The 19,805-nt window shown below is 38.1% G+C and overlaps 1 protein-coding gene and 1 long non-coding RNA gene across 2 annotated transcripts in view; both read right to left on the reverse strand.

The window, feature by feature from the left end:
• Positions 1 to 19,805, reverse strand: part of LOC133515749 (uncharacterized) — a 182,562-nt gene that overhangs the window by 141,562 nt on the left and 21,195 nt on the right. The window lies entirely within an intron of this gene.
• Positions 574 to 19,805, reverse strand: part of LOC133515734 (synaptic vesicle glycoprotein 2B-like) — a 32,905-nt gene continuing 13,673 nt past the window's right edge. Inside the window, exons 2-10 of the mRNA XM_061848303.1 lie at positions 10,075 to 10,281; positions 6,266 to 6,428; positions 5,954 to 6,132; positions 5,207 to 5,391; positions 4,674 to 4,825; positions 4,040 to 4,258; positions 3,520 to 3,705; positions 2,396 to 2,523; positions 574 to 1,162 (exon numbers count right to left, since the gene is read on the reverse strand). Of these exons, the coding sequence (XP_061704287.1) occupies positions 1,107 to 1,162; positions 2,396 to 2,523; positions 3,520 to 3,705; positions 4,040 to 4,258; positions 4,674 to 4,825; positions 5,207 to 5,391; positions 5,954 to 6,132; positions 6,266 to 6,428; positions 10,075 to 10,281 (1,475 nt within the window). The 3' untranslated portion in view covers positions 574 to 1,106. The remainder of the gene's footprint in view (positions 1,163 to 2,395; positions 2,524 to 3,519; positions 3,706 to 4,039; positions 4,259 to 4,673; positions 4,826 to 5,206; positions 5,392 to 5,953; positions 6,133 to 6,265; positions 6,429 to 10,074; positions 10,282 to 19,805) is intronic.

Genomic DNA, 19,805 nt, shown 5'->3' on the forward strand with positions numbered 1-19,805 from the left:
ATTCAGTAAGTTATCAGTTATTGTTTCGTACCAGTATTTGTGAGATTAACGTTAAATTATTTTTTTCTGTTCAAAAATTTTATTTTATTTTATTTACGACTTTTATGGTCACCCTCTTTGTTTTATCCATAACAAGTGACAAATTGAATGTCATCAGAATCTGGTTACTTTTGAAAAATCGTATCACTCAAGTGTGACATTTGATTTTCGTCATAATCAAAGTGCTGTCATAACGGTTAAAGAAGTTTTATCTTTGTTAATTAAGTGTTGTAGGGTGTCCATGATTGTAGATAATCAAAAAAGTCCTTAAAAAAGTTAGACAACAGAAAAAAAGCGTGATTGTTTTACTTAAATAAGACGGTGAACTATTCATTAACATTTACTGATTGTGTAGGCTTGGTCCTGCTCACGTCTCATGAATCACCCTGTATATTCACCTCGTAAACTATTAGGTGACAAAAAAAACACTCGTTATAAATTTTTAATAATGTAGATAGTTAGTTATTGTTATCCCTGATTAAGACCTAAGTTGTGAGCGCCTGAGATCAAAATGGAATAAAATAAAAGAACAGATTATTTTTAAACTTGACTTTTAATTATTTTTTATCCCTAACCTGGATAGTTGACACAAAAATACAACAAATATATTTACAAAATGGAATGGCAAGTTTTCTTATACATATTATATATACATATTTACACTAATAATAGTTCACATACCACATACACTAAATATGTAGGTATACATAATTACTACAAAACAGTAAAAAAACACGAAACTTTCATAGAAATTTTAGGCAGTACCTGGCAGTACACAAATAAAGAGTGTAAATTTAGTCAACTACAATATATTTACCAGGTATAGGTCATACTGAGCAACTTTTACTATGGGACCAACCCCGAAATCGAAAAAAAAATTAACTCTTCCATACAAAATATCCACCAAAATGTATGGGAGATAAAAAAATTTTTTTTCGCATTTACGGGGTTGGTCCCGTAGTGAAAGTTGCTCTGTAAGACCTATATATTCACCCCGTAAATTATGGCTGGTGACTAAATTTACACTCTGTATAAAATCTCATAAGAATCTTAACTTAAGGTAAATGTTATTCTAGTTTCTTCAATGTCGTATTCGGCAGAAGGAAACAAGCGACACCACAAACTGAAAAAAACAAGGTTAAGTTTTAAGAGGGGGTGTACACTCAGGAAATTAGAAAGGAACAAGACATATGGCTCGCCGCCTGAAACTTGCGGTAGAAGATTTTGCGATTTCGTAGCTTTAAACGTTTTACCTCAATAACTCTAACTTAAGATAAAGATGCCCCGTCTTAATAGTCAGAATAATAATATATTTACAATAAAATTATAACATGACTGGATCTAACATAAGAAATGACTATGGCATCCTTTTGACCGCCACTTGTCGTAACAAATGTCACGCACACACTAATATCACGTTAATAATAAATACTACTAAATATAAAGCTTCCTTGAAAGTGTGAAGGTGCTTTATCATCGAATCTTCTTGCGTTCAAAGGATTAAAATGTTAAGCTATTTAGGCTATATAATGTGAAAAAGAAATAAATGCTTGAAATAACATTATCTTTCCTTTCCTCTATCTTCTCTCCATTACATTATCCTCCTTCACATTATCTTCGTTTTCCTTTGCATTATCTTTCCTTCCCAGTTTGTAAACTAAAGTTTAAGAATAGCGCCATCTATAGTTCTTCTTTTGAACTCGCTCGCTCTATCGCATTGCGAGTTGCTACGAACTGAGTTTATTACAAATTGTTACCCTATCTAGGTAATATATAGGTAAGTAAAGAACAAAATTTTACAACAAGATGTTAAGAGGAATTCCTAGATGTCACTGATTATGAACTTTGTTGTGAAACAGGGAATCCCTGAAATATTAGAATTACGGTCCGATATGAATTTTAAGATACCTCAAAAATTTCCTAAAGATACGATATGGATTGGATATGTTAGTGTGAAAAGTGACGTTTTTGTTTGAAGAAACGTCACTTTTGACATCTTGAGCAAACGTTTGACATATCTTAAAGTTCGGATCGGGCCCTACCCCGAAAAACGAAAATAGAAATTTCTTTGGTTTGGGTGCATTGGGTTTATGATAACAGTTTTACAAGATTCACGGTTAGTTTTACTAGACTTAAATCCACACACGTGTATCTTGTCCACGGGTAACGGGTTACCCGTGAACAAGATGCATGTAACTGCGTCGAAATATCGGGCGCTCAAAAATAATATAAAAGGTAATCACGGTTAATATTCCGGCCAATTTAAGTCTATGATTGGGATTTCCGAAATTTATATTTTATTATGATTTTATTTATAATTATATATTAGCATAAGATATTTAGCTAAGTAATTTACCAGCTAAGACGGCACAAATGGTGATAAAAGGCGGAAGGCAGCCAAAGTCGATGAGTGCGGGGAAGGTGACCGTCCCCGTGATGGTGCCCATTCGCCCCGTCATCAGGAATGTTGCCATCGCCATCACTCTGTAACATAATGATATTTGTATAAGAAATTATAGGGTTAAGAGACACGATGACCATATTGTTATAAAGTGCCTTTCCATGACTACACAAAAGAGAGGGAAGGGTAGGCCACAGACCACGTGGATGACTAACGTCCAGAAGGACATGAAAGAATGTGGCCTGTCTGTCGACGATGCAAAACAGCGGAATAGATGGCGCCTCAAAATCAAGAAAGCCGACCCCGCGTAACGGGATAAGGCGAGAACCAAGAAGAAGAAGAAATTATAGGGTTAAAAGGGCGGAGACTGCGTGACATCGTCCGAAAATAAGCCGTCAAAAACTTTCACCTCCTAAGGGGAGAATTAGTTACCTTATTTGCGAACCTAAAATGTTGAAAACCTACGGTTTAGGCTGTGGCTTGTCCTATTGTCCTATTATATTTTATTTTATTTGTTTACATAGACTCACCTCCGTACTAGACGTTAAAAATATCCAATCCATTGTCACCATAGGGGTTGAATTACCTAAAATCCTTTTTTTATACCTCACGCGTCGAATGATGGTTCCGATGACAGTTCAGTTGTCTCATATTATGTTTGTAGACCTTATTTGGAATTTCAAACGTGTAATAAAAGTACGGAAAGAACATATATTTCTTAAATTATTTTTTAAATTAAGTCGAATCGAAAGAGACTTTCAGAAACTGCCTGGAGAGAATTCTGGCTGCGCGTTGTCTTTCAGAATCGAAGTAACAGAACTGTTTTATGTAAACAAACTAGCATGAGAAATCGTCTTCGATGTTCGAGGTTTAATTTCAAGTATACACACTGTAAAAAGTATTGTAATTTAACCTGAGAAAAGTAGGGAACAAGTCCACAGTGATGCTGGACAGTGCAGCCCCGCTGCGCTGAGCGACGTAAGCGCTAAGGCTGTGGTCATCAGAGCCACTACAGCATCACCGCTGTTGCCGAGGAACGGCATCAGGAATATAATGGTGCCCTAGAAACAGGCCATTACCTGAGAGAAGTAGGGAACAGGTCTACAGTGATGCTGGACAGCGCAGCCCCACTGAGCGAAGTTAGCGCCAGTGCTGTCGTCATCAAAGCCACTACAGCATCAGCACTGTTGCCGAGGAACGGCATCAGGATGATGGTCACGGCGCTGGTGATGCTGCATGCCGCGGACACTAGCTTCTTACCACACCTGGAATTCACAAATTTCATTAAGATTACCGCTGATATGCATCATACTGAAGAACTAGCAAGGTTTTTTGCTAAGAGTTATAAAATAACTTGTTTTTATCCTACTAATAGAAAAATATAGTTTATTTATTGTTTGGTCCTTCACCATGCAAAACCACTGAATAGATTCGTGAAACTGGCAAGCAGATAACCTAGAAAAGGATCAGTCTTTGTGAGCTGACAGCCTTCTTCAACGACAGTGACGTTAGAAGAGGCTATTGCGGAGCCGAGGCTCTCTGAATAGTCCGAGTTGATCATAATTAGATGTCATCCACTAATGTTTGTACTAAACTTACCGGTTAACCAACATCCCTCCTATTCCATAGGTCAGTACAGACCCGGCACCCACTATAACGCTCTGCATGTACGTCATCATGTCCGTCTGTATGGGCTGGCATCCTTCCTCAATGACAGTTGTAACGTTGGAAGGAGCTATGGCCGAGCAGAGGCTCTCTGAAGAGTCTGAGTTGATCATGGCGGCGAGCTGAGGGTACCAGAGGCGGAGCGTATTGGACCTGTAGATAAATAAATAGTTTAACGGTTTCTTAACCAATTCAGTTGTGAAATCACATAATCTAGTTTCAGGTTAGGCTTCGAACTAAAGTAAGGGCATTTATTTGTATGTTTATTATATATATTTAATTCCTGAGTTATCGAAGTTTGTATAGAAGTATGTATATCGGATCTGATTCTCGGCGAATTTCAGAAAATCGGTTGTATCATTCACAATAAAACAAATACAATCATTAAGATTTAGTTCAAGTCTAATGACAATGTGAGAACTGAACTTATACATATTCGGAAGTTTAATACGACCATTATCTTTTTTGCCATGACGCGATGTAGAAATGGAAATAGTGGTCAAGCTCAGACTCACAAACTATGGCTAAAAAGGAAGACATTATTGAGTCAAAAGCTTTTGGATCTTACCCAAACATGGTACCAATGTGAATGGCACAGATGAGGGCTAGCCATCTGACGTGCGGCATCCCAAAGAGGGGCGCCAGCTGTGCCCACCCGCCCCTGAGTGCTGCCACGCCACTTGCCTGTTTCTCTGTTTTTTCTTCGACTAGACATTTGATCTGCAAATATGAACGAAGAAACATTTACCTATGAAAATAGTTATGATCTAATGACTAATGAAGTTCCTTAGATGAACTCCAAATGTGGGATAATTTTGAAAATTGCAAATACCTACAAAACTAAGACCACTGTCTATTACAGCAAGCAACAGTAAGTAGGATGCCTTGGTAAGAGCTGCAGTAGCGTAGTATTGCTCGAGTATAGGTAAGGTGCTTCTGATTTAGAAGATACTAGTGTTAGACCAAGCTAAGTTGGCTGCAATTTTGACAGCCCAGACTGTGCAAGTGTTATTTTAAACGTCAAAAATAAAAGCTTGCAATAAAAAAGTTTTAATTCTCCAATGGCGTTTGTCGATAAATTATCGGAACAACAAAAATTACCGGATAATCCTCCTTCGGATTCCCCGTATTGAGCCTGTATATCTTCCTGAACACCTCCATGGCCTCCTCATTCCGGCCGCGCGACATCAGGAACTTGGGGCTCTCCGGCAGAAAGAGGAAGACTAGACCCGTGAGGAGCGGCATCAAAGCGGTTGCCAGGAGGAACAGGTTCCAGGAGTGGATCACTGAAGTCATAAATTTAGGGGTTAATTATTAGAGCTATTTTTACACGCCTGCCCAAAAAAGGAGTGTATAATTTTTTCATTCACACATTACAGGAGGCCAATTAGCAGCGGAAGCAGATTTACTTTATTTATTGAGTAAATTGTCCAAGCTTGGTACTGGGGAATTTGACACGAGAAGGTGCTGGGGCAAAATGAGGTAATCTACGAGGTACCTTGTCAAGTATACAGTTCTCAAGTTGTTTATAGGAGAAATATCTTCTCACAAGATCCAAGACCTGCTGCTCAAACTAAATAGGAAAAATTTTTTTTGGTGATGTGGAACGTACAGTCATGTTTGAGTTTGGCACATACGAGCAGGTAGATTGTTGGTCGATGTGTAGAAGATAATGTTGATCAGGAGCGTAATTGTGCTAGCACGGGCCTCTTTTTTAACTCGCTTTCCACCCTATAGTTACACCATTGACTGAGTTATGTGGAACCTCCAGGCTTATGTAAGGACTCCCCAAGCGAGAAAGGGTAGTGTGGTGTAAGGGAGCGTGTAGAAAAGGCTAGTGGTTCTTACCGAATTTCTCAGTGATCTGGAAAGTCCAGTCACGTGTAAGCACTCCCCAGGCTAGTAGGGGAAGGGTGGAGTTAGCGAACGTGTAGAAGAGGCTGGTGAGCAGAATGACGCGCGCGCGCAGCTCCGTGCGGTGCATCTCCGCCAAGTATGAGATCAGGACAGCGAACGGGCCGTTGAAGCTGGGAAGTCAAAAAAAGAAAAATTAATCGATTTGAGTACATAGGTAAGTACATACTTACCCAACTTTAGCGTTGTTTCCGAAGTTTAAAAAGCAAAGGAAGTTAAATAGGTATCCTTTATCTATTTACTTACAGGAACCCGCTGGCGAACCTCGTGACCAGCAGCATGGGGAAGTTCTGGCTCATGCTGGCAGCCACTTCTATCAGCCCGGCGCAGAAGAAGCCCCACACCATGATGCGGCGCCGGCCCAATGTGTCCGACAAGAAGCCCCAGATCATTGCCGATGAGATCATTCCTAGAACAACAGTAGTTGTATTTTTTTATTCTCATTAGACACGGTACATAGGTGTTACATTAAAATAGGACTGCCAAACTGCGAAGCAGTTTGATTATTTCCACTTTTCATTTATTGCTAAGCTTAATAGCATCGTTTGAGATGTTTCTTGTAAGTAGATACATTTCTTTTATTAGGTATTTATGTTTTAGGTTTTTTTTTGTTTACGCATATTTAAGACGAAAGGGAACCATGTCACGTGACCGCTTTTCTATGCACACGTAGTCCCCATTTCCTCTCTGAAGACTGGATATTAACATTATAGAAATCATTTTCACGCAATTTACCACAGCCATGCCTCTTCGTGTGATTATTCTCGATTTTATAATTCCAAAAAAAGTTAGAACGCTTTAAAATATGGAATTTGTTTTACGTTCCTAACTCTTACTTATCTATCCTCTATGGATTTCTATTCTGTGGTTGTTAAACGAAATATGTGGATGTAAAACAAATTAAACAGGGTGAAATTTACAATGAGCCTGGAAAACATAATAAAGACAATGTGTGACGTATATATTTACTATTATGTCCTAACATATCAGTAGGTAGATAATAGTTTATGGTCTTGAGCGGTAGTAATCAGAAAACAAACTTTCCCGCGACATTTTCAGCGGTATTTACTTTATGTGCCTTTTCGAATTACCGTTCATATTGTAGGCGTGTGTACACGCAACTTATTTAGCTTATTTATGTCGGCTAGGCAATTATTTAGTTAAGATACTAAAGTTCTATTATATTAGCAACAATATTTACACAACGTATCAACATTGCGATACAACGAGGAAATGCCGCCAGCATCCTGGGTGCAATGCCTAAAAGAGCCTATTTTAGATTTAAGCTAGTTATTAATTTAATTTAACATTTGTACAGTTACTGTAATACCTCTGTATGTATAAGTACTTTCTTGTTTTTGGTTACTGCCAGACTTATCGGTAGCTGACGTCACTGTTCTAAGTACGTTTGCCTACACCTGGCAGTTTGCCGAAGGATTTGAACGTCACTTGTACACGCTGGCTTGCAAACTTTCCGGTGTTTCCTTACACTACGCACACATAATTATATTATCAATGTCACAGTGGAACTGACCTGACATAGAACAAACTGATAAAAAAGTCACAATTTTCGCTAATGATCCAACAGATTCCAGAATTATAGAAGTAACTAACGCAATAAGCATTATTTACTTCTATAAATCTGGACTACTCATCTTACTTGCTTTATTATAACGCTATCAGCATCATAGGGACATGCGCTGGTGGCCTAGCGGTAAGAGCGTGCGAGTTGCAATCCGGAGGTCGCGGGTTCAAACCCCGGCTCGTACCAATGAGTTTTTCGGAACTTATGTACGAAATATCATTTGATATTTACCAGTCGCTTTTCGGTGAAGGAAAACATCTTGAGGAAACCGGACCAATCCCAACAAGGCCTGGTTTACCCTCTGGGTTGGAAGGTCAGATGGCAGTCGCTTTCGTAAAAACTAGTGCCTACGCCAAACCTTGGGATTAGTTGTCAAGCGGACCCCAGGCTCCCATTAGCCGTGGCAAAATGCCGGGACAACGCGAGGAAGAAGAGGGACATGCACATTTGCACAAAGAATGCAATGTTGGATTGTTAAAATAAAGATTTTTGAATAAAAAGAACGGAATGGGAGACCTTTTTATAGGTCTCTGAGCGGATAAGCTAGTTACGGTGATTTTTGGAACTTAGAACGGGAGTTGGTCAGTGAAAACATAACCTCCTGAGGGGCTACCGCGAAAACCGAAATTCGCAATATCTTTCTCTTTTACTCCAATGAAGGCGTAATTAGAGTGACAGAGGAAAATGCCCGCAATTTTCGAACTTCGATTTTCGCGGCTATAGCCGTGAGATGGGGAATTGGGATACAAGGTGATATTTCTTTTTTATACTACGTCGGTGGCAAACAGCATACGGCCCGCCTGATGGTAAGCAATACCGTAGCCTATGGTCGCCTGCAACTCCAGAGGTGAGGTGTTAGATGACCCTAACACCCCGCACCCTAGTTGAGCTCTGGTAACCTTACTCACCAGCAGGAACACAACACTATGAGTCTACAACAGTATGTGAATTCTGTGAGTGTGCAGTCCCCCAAACAAGAATACACATGAAACATTGTTCTTTGTGCTTAACGATGTGCACTGAGGAAGATCTCCAGATGACTCCCGAGGGCTAGAAATAGCAAAACATTAGCAAACAAAAAATTAATTTTAAAAGTTTGATGCCTTTACACGAAGAATTTTGAAACTTTATACCTATATCATTAGTTATTTAAAGCTAGGAAGTCGAAGGTTTAACAGGGATTTTACAGAATTTTATGAAAAAACTAGAAACTATAATGTGTCTACTTACAGCTATTATTTCAATAATAAAAAGATTTTTTTATAAACAGGTCGAAGGTCACGACCCCGCCTCGGTTATTGATGTACCGACATCAGTCACAACATTGCGTTCACGAATATCAATTAATTACGTTATCTCTGACTCGCGTGTCTCTGCTCGTCTGTTATATTTCTCATTGTTGCGATACCGTTATCTACTATACTCGTATTTGTATTGTGTTTTCTTGCAAGAGTTGGAATGAGAAAATTTTGAGTTTGATTTACGTAAACACATCGGTTTTCATTTTTGCTTGTGTTGAGAAAGATAGTCTTAAGTCGGCAACTTATTACGTTTTCTCCTATTAATTTGCATAATTTTATACTTAGACTATAGAGTTCTGATTACACATGTACTCACTTGCATATTATACTGTTTAAAATATTTATTTTAGAATTTAGAAGAGGGCCTATAATGGAACCCTGAAGCACTCCTCTTGAGACAAAGGGAATGTTAGTTCCATTACTTAGAGAAGTATAATCGTACACAGTCGTCGGAAATCGAGCGATATGACGTGTGACTTCCAAATGTTGTAGGGTAACTCACCCTGCTTGGACTAAAATGATATTGTCGTTAAACAAGTGAAAGACATATTAAGGAAACTTATATGTAAGTGATGTGACGGCCTACCTCCATAAATTATGGTATTGACAGTCAAGCAAGCGGCCCTGGTATCTTCACCAGTTGCAAGTGGAGATGTTAACAGAAACAGCACAAAACGCGGCGAAGTAACAGCATGTAAGATATGTAATGTGACATACATCCATAGATGTTACATAAGTGATGGCGTTCACAGTGCCAAGCAAGCTGAGCTGAATATCATATTTGGCTCGCGCTAAGATATAGCTCGTAGAACTAATGACAGAAACATCACAGAAGTCGACGGTGGTGTAGATGATGTAAGTAATGTGACGGTACATACATAATGTCAATATAACATTAAATTTAGATATTTATAAATGAATTATGTGTAGTTATGTGTTGGAATAATGATAATGAATATGACATTTAATTAATAGGTATAATGGGAAATTAATGTAATGTTAATACATAGTTTATTATGAATGTATATAATGTATATAGCTTAATTTTAAGACCAATATTTGCATGCTGCCATTAGCTAAACATGTGATACCTACTGCTTATAATGATTATGTCAACTTCAATTTACCATGTTTACGCAAATAAATCATAAAAAATAAAAATAAAATACCTCCATAGGTGATGGCGTTCACAGTGCCCATGTCAAGCAAGCTGAGCTGCATATCACATTTGGCCCTGGTGAAGATATAACTAGTGGAGCTGGTGACGGAGATAGCACTCCAGAAGGCGGGGAAGGTGCACAGCATCAGCGCCACGTTGAAGCGGCCGGAGCCCGTGGCGGCGATGGCTGTTTCGAAGTCTGATGGCGGTTCTGGTACTGAAAGGAAAAATGCGATTAATGTAAACATATTTAAGTTTATAAATTCATATATGGTAGACGAAGAAGCTCAAAGTCGAAGAGAAAGTATTTCCTGCCGTCTTTATCACCCATAATATAAAAGCACTAGAGTAAAAGCAAATTATTAGATACGCAACAACAGCCTATACAATTTAAAAAAAAGTGTTTGGGGACAATATTACACAGATCGACTTAGTCCCAACTAACTGGCACTAGGTCGCTAAGCTAAGCAAGGCTGGTACCGGGCGATGACATACACACTTATAAAGATAAATATTTACTGAGATACATAGACAACATCCATAACTCAGGAACAAATTCGTGATGAACACACAAATAGCCCTTACCGGAATTTACAGTGTCACTACCGAGGTTTGGATAAGTTAGGATAAGTCAGAATAGGTAAACTCATTTTTTTTTTGCTCCTTATGACCTCAGGAATGCGTCATTAGTACAAATAGTATAAAGAAGAGGTAAGCAACAGGTGGTCTTATCGTTAAAAAGCGATCTCTTCCAGACAACCTTTAGGTAACGGAATTAAAAAAAAAAAATGTCATGTCAATAAAAGAAGTCTAGCACAGAATAAACACAAAACAAAACAACACCCGCGCGGCCATTGCTATGGTAAACAGTGTTTACGCACCGCTCCGTTAACTTTTTACTTTATTGCTGTAAACAAGTGACCTTAGTTAAATATCTTTGTTGAAAACGATAAACAAACTTATAATCCACCAGCAAAGTAATAATTTCTGCCAAAATGTGAGCCTATTAATGTGTATTTAGTGCAAGATTTGTAACCGAGTCAGTAAACTACCGCGCAGTGAGTGTACATTACGGCGATTGTTTGTGAACCGACGTAAGTGTGTGGACTCTGTGCGGTACTTACGTCCTTTCTCTTCAGACTATATTAAATACCTGCTCCATTTGTGAATTAGTGCCGTACTTTTAACCGCTATATCATCCTGCTAATTTCCAACAAAAATTACCAGTCAAAATCATCATCATGAATAGCTGTAATAAATGCGACATAGAACTAGCCCCCAGCGCGACAATAAAATGCACAGGTTGTCAGGACAAATTGCACTTTTCGTGCGGTGGGCTAACGGAACCCGAATTCAAAAAAATGTTGCCCATGAACATGAAGAAGTGGAAGTGCCCCAGCTGTAAACAATGCAAAAAAACAACGACACCAGCAGTGCTTTCACCTAAACCACCAGTTACATTGAATGAGCAATCTGAGGACACCTACAACCACAACCACCCATCTATAGTGAGTATCGACACCGGGACATTGCTGCAAAATATGAACGAGCAGTTCCAGAAATTGTCACACAACATAACTGAGCTCAGAACCAGCGTCAACACAAGATTGGACGCATTGTCAGATTCAATTGAAGAATGGTCGAAGAAATATCAAGATTTGGAAAACAGTGTCGCGACGGTTCGGACGGAAGTAGCTCTAGTTAAGGAAGAAAACCAATATCTCCGCAATCAAATCAATCTGCTTCAAAAAAACTGGGACGACCAGGAACAAAAATCACGTCAGTGTAATTTAGAAATACAAAATTTACCAGAAAAATCGTCAGAAAATCTGATACATATAGCTTTGACCCTGGGCAAAGTGTTAAATGTTCCGGTTACTACCGAAAATATAAAAACTGTGCATCGCGTACCCCACCATGGACAAACAGACCGACCGAAGAATATTATCGTGGAACTATGCTCGCGCCGGCTTCGAGACGACGTGATAGCGGCGGCCCGGGCCCGGCGCGGCGTCACCGCCGGCCAGCTGATGCAGGCCTCGCGTGGCTCCGGCCCGTCGTCCCGGCCGGACGACCATGCGTCAGCGCAACCTGTTTTTATAAACGAACATCTTACTTTGAAGAATAAAATCCTGTACTCGAACACGCGCAAAGTAGCGAAAGACAAACAATATAAATGGACCTGGATTAAAAATGGTGCCATTCTGGTCAGAAAAGCCGATAACACGAAAGTTAAACGTATCCGCTGTGACGCCGACCTGGACAACCTATGAGGATTCTGTAAACATTCTACTGGGTTACGCATTTTGTTTTTATTTAAGATTGTCTCGCTTACAACAGTTACTTGGCATTCTATGTTGTCTCGGTACAATATATTATTTTTTAAGAACAATAGTAAGTATATTTATATAATGGCTAGGATTTGTTTACTAATCTATACTGCGTGCAATGTACTTACACTAATAACATTCACCAATCATGTGCAGTCTCAATTCTATAATAACAACATAATCCTGATTTATTTTCATATTGATTTACTGTGTAATCATATCTATAATGTAATGCTAACAGCTAAGACGCAAATAAATACAATAAATCCTTTTATCGACACCACAATAGCAACTAGCAACGTTATCTTTACACTAATTTCAAACTCGACCATGCATATTATATTTATTGTGTACAAAGGTTGCATATTAAGTCAACGTATTGTTTTTATTGTAAGCCAACTACAACGAGTTGTTTTTTCCTGTGTTAATTGTGAAGGGGCCTAATAATAATTTTACATTATATTATCAAAACTGTGGTGGTTTAAAGTCTAAAATCTCTGATTTGCGTCTAAATATACTGCAGTGTGATTACGATATTATAATTTTAACTGAAACATGGTTGCGGCCGGGGATACACAGCGCGGAAATATTTTGCAATAATAATTATAATGTATTTCGGCGCGATAGGGACTTGGTCGGAACGGCGAAGAAGGACGGCGGTGGTGTTCTTATAGCGGTAAAATCATCCCTACGGGTATCACGTGTCCCAAGTTGGGAGTCTAAAAATATTGAAGATATTTTTATTACTATAATTAGTCAAAAATTTAAATTAATAATCAATTGCGTCTATATTGCCCCCAAAACGTCTTATGATGTCTATAAAGATTACTGTGATAAAATTTCAAGAATTAACGATAGCTACAGTGGTTTTGATATTTGTATTGTGGGTGATTTTAATATACCTACTATTGATTGGGTGGAGCGGCCGGGCTCACAGGAACTAGTGCCATCGAATGGTGTTTTGTGTCACATAGGGGGGCTCGTTCTAGGATCTAGCGGCATATTGGGTCTTAAACAGTTTAACAGGTTCCGCAATACGAATGATAGGATTTTAGATTTATTATTTTGTAGCCAGGAGGGCGTTACTACTGAGCCCGATGTTGAACTCTCTAATATAGATAGGCATCACCCACCTATAGTATTTACCATGAACCTTAGTTGTCCTCGACCCCTTTCCGTCAACTGTATCCGAAAATACAATTACGAAAAGGTAGATTACTCCGCTATATCATGTGAATTGAATAAGGTAAATTGGGAAGCTGAATTAAATAACTTACAACCGGACCAGGCGGTAGGGCGATTCTACAATTTACTGTTTGATGTTATTGACAAATTAATCCCACTTAAACACATAAAAAACTCTAAATATCCAAAATGGTTCTCCACGGCACTTATTAGCACTTTAAATAGGAAAATAAGAGTTTGGCGCAAATGGAAGATCTATCAATCGCTCGCCGATTATCAAGAATACTCACTTCTTCGCACTCGCTGTAAAATATTAATGGTAGAATGTTTTAATACCTTTACTGCTAACACGGAAAATTCTTTAAAACGTAATATCAAGGCATTTTGGTCCTATGTGTCATCTCAAAAAAAAAGCTTGTCTAGCTATCCCGAAACTATGTTTCATGATAATGAATTTGCATCAACACCTAAACAAATTGTAGATCTATTCTCTAAGTTCTTTTTTTCTGTATTTGAGCCTAAGGGCAACATAAACTATGACGTTCTGACCAATCTACCACAGCGAGAGGGAGCACCTAACTTATCAAATTTATATATTAAGCAATCATATATTTTTAAGAAACTCTTAAAAGTCGACACAAATAAGGGAATCGGTCCTGATAAAATCAGCCCTATACTTATTAAAAACTCTGCCAAGGCGCTTACTAATCCGTTATACATCATATTTAATAAATGCCTAAGTTTAGGCATCTTTCCAGAGCAGTGGAAAACTTCTTATGTCACACCAATTCATAAAAATGGGTCACGTGCTGATATTACTAATTATCGACCTATATCAGTGCAATCTTGCATCCCTAAAGTATTCGAGAGCTTAATACATGACCTTTTGTATCCCTCGCTTGTTAATGCTATAATCCCTGAGCAGCATGGTTTCATGAAAGGTAAATCTACAATCACTAATCTTACACTTTACACGAACTACCTACTAGAATCTATGGATAAAAGAGCACAGGTTGACGTGATATTCACTGATTTCAGAAAAGCTTTTGACAAGGTGGACCATTTATTGCTTCTGGAAAAACTGGCTTACAATGGCATCCGGGGAAACCTCCTACGTTGGTTCGTGTCGTACCTTTCTAACAGATCCCAAGTCATTACCGTGAATGGGTTTAGGTCTGACTCCACAACTGTACCTTCTGGGGTAATTCAAGGGTCCATTTTGGGTCCTTTGTTGTACATAATTTTTATAAATGATATAAAGGAGTGTTTCAATAACTGTAGTATTCTAATGTTTGCAGACGACTTAAAAATATTTAAATCAGTAAAATCTCATAATGACATTTACTCAATTCAAGATGACATCAACAACTTTACTTCGTACTGCCATAAAAATAAACTTCAACTAGCGGGTGATAAATGTTTGCACATGTGTTTTACGAAAAATAAAAAAAGAGTAATTGACTCTGAATACAGGATTGGTATCGCACCCATCACAAAGGTGTCATCTGTACGAGACTTAGGAATATTATTTGACAATAAACTTGATTTTAACAGTCATATAGAACGAATTATCTCTAAAGCATACCAAATGTTAGGATTTGTTTTAAGAACAGCAAAAGTGTTTAAAAAGTCATCCACGTACATTCTATTATTCAAAGCTCTTGTTAGACCTCATTTGGAATATGCCTCAATTGTTTGGAACCCTTTTTATTCCAAGTATTCGAAAGCAATTGAAATGGTCCAAAAAAAGTTTTTGCGGGCTACACATAGACGCCTAACTGGCAAACGTATGTCCTACTGTAAATTATTGAAACATTATAAGTTACCCTCCCTGGAGTCAAGGCGCACGTGTTCTGATATGTTGGTTCTCCACAACATTTGCCGTGATAAGTACGACTGCCCGGAGCTGCTTGACAACATACGCTTTAGGGTCCCCTCACGCAGCACTGCCCGTTCTAAAGCCTTGTTCGCCGTCCCGACTTGCTCAACTAACGCTGGGATACGCGCACCTTTGCGCCGTCTTTGCAATTCATACAATAAAATGTTCACGGCCGCAGACATTTTCAATACAAGTAGAGTAAGTTTCAAAAAACAAATCCTTGAAATACTAGGTGAGACAACTTAGTGTCTTCGTACAATTTGTATCATTGCCATCTAGTCGCTAGAGCGCGTTAAGTTTAGCATAGTTTACTGTAGCATTACCTTACCTATATTATATATAGTTCTTAGTGAGAGCGTTTTTAGGAGGTAGGTGCACGTCTATTGCAATGTATAACTTATCACTTATACTATTATTGTACTTGCTTCTGTTGTTTCTCCAATAAAAAAAAATAAAAAAAAAAAAAAAAAAATAATATATCATATACAAATATAAATAAAAAAGACTTTATTGCACACCTCAATACAGAAACAGTACAAACAATACAACACATAAAGAAGAGGTAAGCAACAGGTGGTCTTATCGCTAAAAAGCGATCTCTTCCAGATAACCTTTAGGTAACGGAATTTAAAAAAAAATTATGTCATGTCAATAAAAGAAGTCTAGCACAGAATAAACACAAAACAAAACAATATATCATATACAAATATAAATAAAAAAGACTTTATTGCACACCTCAATACAGAAACAGTACAAATAATACAACACATAAAGAAGAGGTAAGCAACAGGTGGTCTTATCGCTAAAAAGCGATCTCTTCCAGACAACCTTCAGGTAGCGGAATTAAAAAAAAATTATGTCATGTCAATAAAAGAAGTCTAGCACTGAATAAACACAAAACAAAACAATATATCATATACAAATATAAATAAAAAAGATATATAAATACAAATACATACATATTATTATATATATAATAAATGCCAGCTATAAGTATGGAAAAGGAAGTAGATAAAAGTATTACGGAGCAGATAAAAAGTGAAGTTTAATGAGTCTCTTGAAAGGATTAGGACATTGAGTGCGCCTTAAGTCTATAGGCAGAGAATTCCATAGTCGGATAGCTAATAACGTGAAAGAATTATTATAAAATTTAGAAGAGAGTGATGGTACAGAAAGAAGCACGTTTTGGGAGCACCTAACAGAACCGAGGTAGCTCAAACGGTTCTTGAGATAGCGGGGAGTTGCGGGGTTAAAAATAATGGAATACCAGCGATTGATAATAAACAATTGTTTTTTCGTTCGCTGTGGAATACAGAATCTGTCAGATTTAAGTGACCCACGGTCTATGTGACTTAATAACTATACCTGGGCGACCGAGCGTTGCTCGGTTATAACTATTTATTGTTATATGGTGGTGTATAGGTGATAATCTTAACTACATTTTTTTACTAAATTAAACTTGTCTAAAACAATAAAAATTAAAAAAAAATATATAAACATGAACATATTATAAAAAAAAAGTTAATCACCGGGCGAGATTCGAACCCGTAACACTCGTTTCTAGCCGTCCGCGTCTTAACCCGCTGGACCAGACGGACAGTGGCCCGCAACACGAAATTAGCGACCATATTCTGCGTCGAAAGAAGTTGCCGATTCACACTATGTACCCACTTTTTTCTTACAAAAATAAATAAGTTGTTTTGTTTTAGAATATATTTTATGCTATTCGTGCACTATGTAAATAATGTATATTATGATTGTTTGTATTTCTCTATGTAAGTGAATTGTAATATTCTTTTGGAGAAATAAATTCTTAAACCATAAACCATTAAACCATAAAGAAAAACGCATGAAAAGTCGAAAACACGCGTTTTCCCAAACATAATACATCGTTAGAGCCGTTTCCGAGATCCCGGAAATATATATATACAAGAATTGCTCGTTTAAAGGTATAAGATATAGTTTAAAAAACAGAAACTTTTGCAAACTATACCACAACGCCAGATTATGCTTTTATAAGAATTATGAGGAATTATTTTTACTCCTTATCAACAGAGATTCATCCATCAATAGCCGCCATTTTCCGTTAAATATTCCTTAGGGAATGGACATATTATCCAACAAAAACATTGCAAATAGATACAAACGTGCACCGTGCACGTAGGTACTTTCAGTAGATACAGTGCGCGAAAACAAAAATATTATTCCCGTGTTGTCAACATCTGAGTATGAGTCATGCGTGATCCGAGATGCAACAGCTATTTACAAAGTTTACTGAGCTGACCACTCCACTATATAAAATACGTGTTTAAGAGGAAAGACCAAGTCATGTGACGACCGGTCTGGCCTAGTGGGTAGTGACCCTGCCTATGAAGTTGATGGTCCCGGGTTCAAATCCTGGTAAGAGCATATATTTGTGTGATGAACACGGATATTTGTTTCTGAGTCATGGGTGTTTATATGTATTTAAGTATTTATAATTATAATACATTATATATATCGTTGTCTAGGTACCTACAACACAAGCCTTATTGAGCTTACTGTGGGACTTAGTCAATTTGTGTAATAATGTCCTATAATATTTATTTATTTATTTATGTGACTGCTTTTCCATACAAACATAGTGCTCATTTTCCTCATTGTATTGACCATAGCTATTGCCCCTTCGTAAGATTTTTTTCGAATTTCGAGTAGCTTTTAAAACATTGTATGTAGTGTTGGCCGAACGTTCATTAGAATCGAAATCAGTACCCCTAGTGTAAATTTGATCGACATCATAACGTGACGAACGCGTTTGCGTTAAGTCTCATTTTGTATAGGATTTTGAGTTTCCAAAACGTCCCGCTTGGCGCGCTCTTTCTAAATCCAATACAAAATGAGACTAAACGCAAACGCGTACGTCACGTTTCGAAATCGAATTTATTTACACTAGGAGTACAGATTCAGTTAGGTTTACGGGTCAATTTGCAATTGTTAATTTTCAATATTTTCAATTATAAGTTACGTCCGGCCAACACTGATTGTATGGAATTTGTCTTCGCCCCTCTGATAAGTCAAACAAAGAGGCACAGCTAATAAGATTAATACGCAATAAATTGTGTAAAAATATTTGCCATAACGTCCATATACAGGTGTAAATGTGGACTACGTTTGTATCATAGATGGTAGGCTCCTATAGATTGTGCCATACCGCGTGTGCCCGTGAAGGATAGAACTTAAGCAATGCGACAAAATTAAAAACATGTGACCACATACCAAAAACAACCTACGTAATTTAGTCGGGTTATTTGCTACACACCATAAACCATACTAAATTTACGGTGGGGTATTAAAAAAATGTGAGACTGACAAGGACAAACAATAATAACGCTTTCTCTGTTACTCCTTTGCCCGATCCATTTTTATTAATAGATTCATAGTTTGTATGGAGACGCGATCGTCCACTATCATCTTAAAGCCTGAGGCCCTAGCCAAAATGTAAAGATTGGCATCTTGGCTATCGCTACGGCGCAAACGATTGGCATGTTAGCTAGGCCTTCTGGTATTCTGTTATGAATACTTGTTAAGACTATATGAAATAGGGACCTTGTTATACTGGAACACGCAGTTAGGAAAGTTTTTTTAAATAGTTGCCTAAACTGAAGACAACGCAATTCGTTTATTACTAAGGCAATTGCCGATAACTCAAAACATTTCAGATTGCAAATTACCTATGTCGCAATAGATATGAAAGTGGGTTTGTCTGTCTGACTGTTATCTCTTTACGCTTAAACCGCTGATACAATTTAGTTGAAATTTGGAATAGAGATGAGTCCCAGGGAAGGGCATAGTATAAATTTTATCCCACAAATCACCCAAATGGGGAGCGAAGAGAGAAGTGAAAGTTTGTATAGGGAATTAATAAAAATCAGATCAGATAAAAGAAGCTATTTCCGTTACTAATTCCACGCAGACGAATTAGCAGGCAAAAGCTAGTATACTATTGTGGTGACCATAAACTCCACACTAATTACTGCTCCAGCGGGCCCGAAGTCAGGCGACGGCGGGAGCGGCCCGCAGCCTGGCGGTCCCTGGCTGTGACGTCACGCCCCCACCGCGGCGCGGCCGGCCGGAGCTCAGTGCATCGCCCGCGCTCGGACAGAGGCTCCCAGAGATTCGCACTAAACGCACGCCGCTTTTCTCCGCCTTATCGCTAGCCTCTGCTTACGCGCGCTACGCGATTATAATATTCTATTTAGCTTCTTTCTGTCGCCTAAACTCTTTCCGTACTTTGCACGCTTGTAAATATCTTTTAATTATTATAAAGTTTATATGGATCTCCGAGTTTGATTTCTACGCCGCTGAATA

Source organism: Cydia pomonella, chromosome 3, assembly GCF_033807575.1.
Source record: "Cydia pomonella isolate Wapato2018A chromosome 3, ilCydPomo1, whole genome shotgun sequence".
NCBI lineage: Eukaryota > Metazoa > Arthropoda > Insecta > Lepidoptera > Tortricidae > Cydia > Cydia pomonella.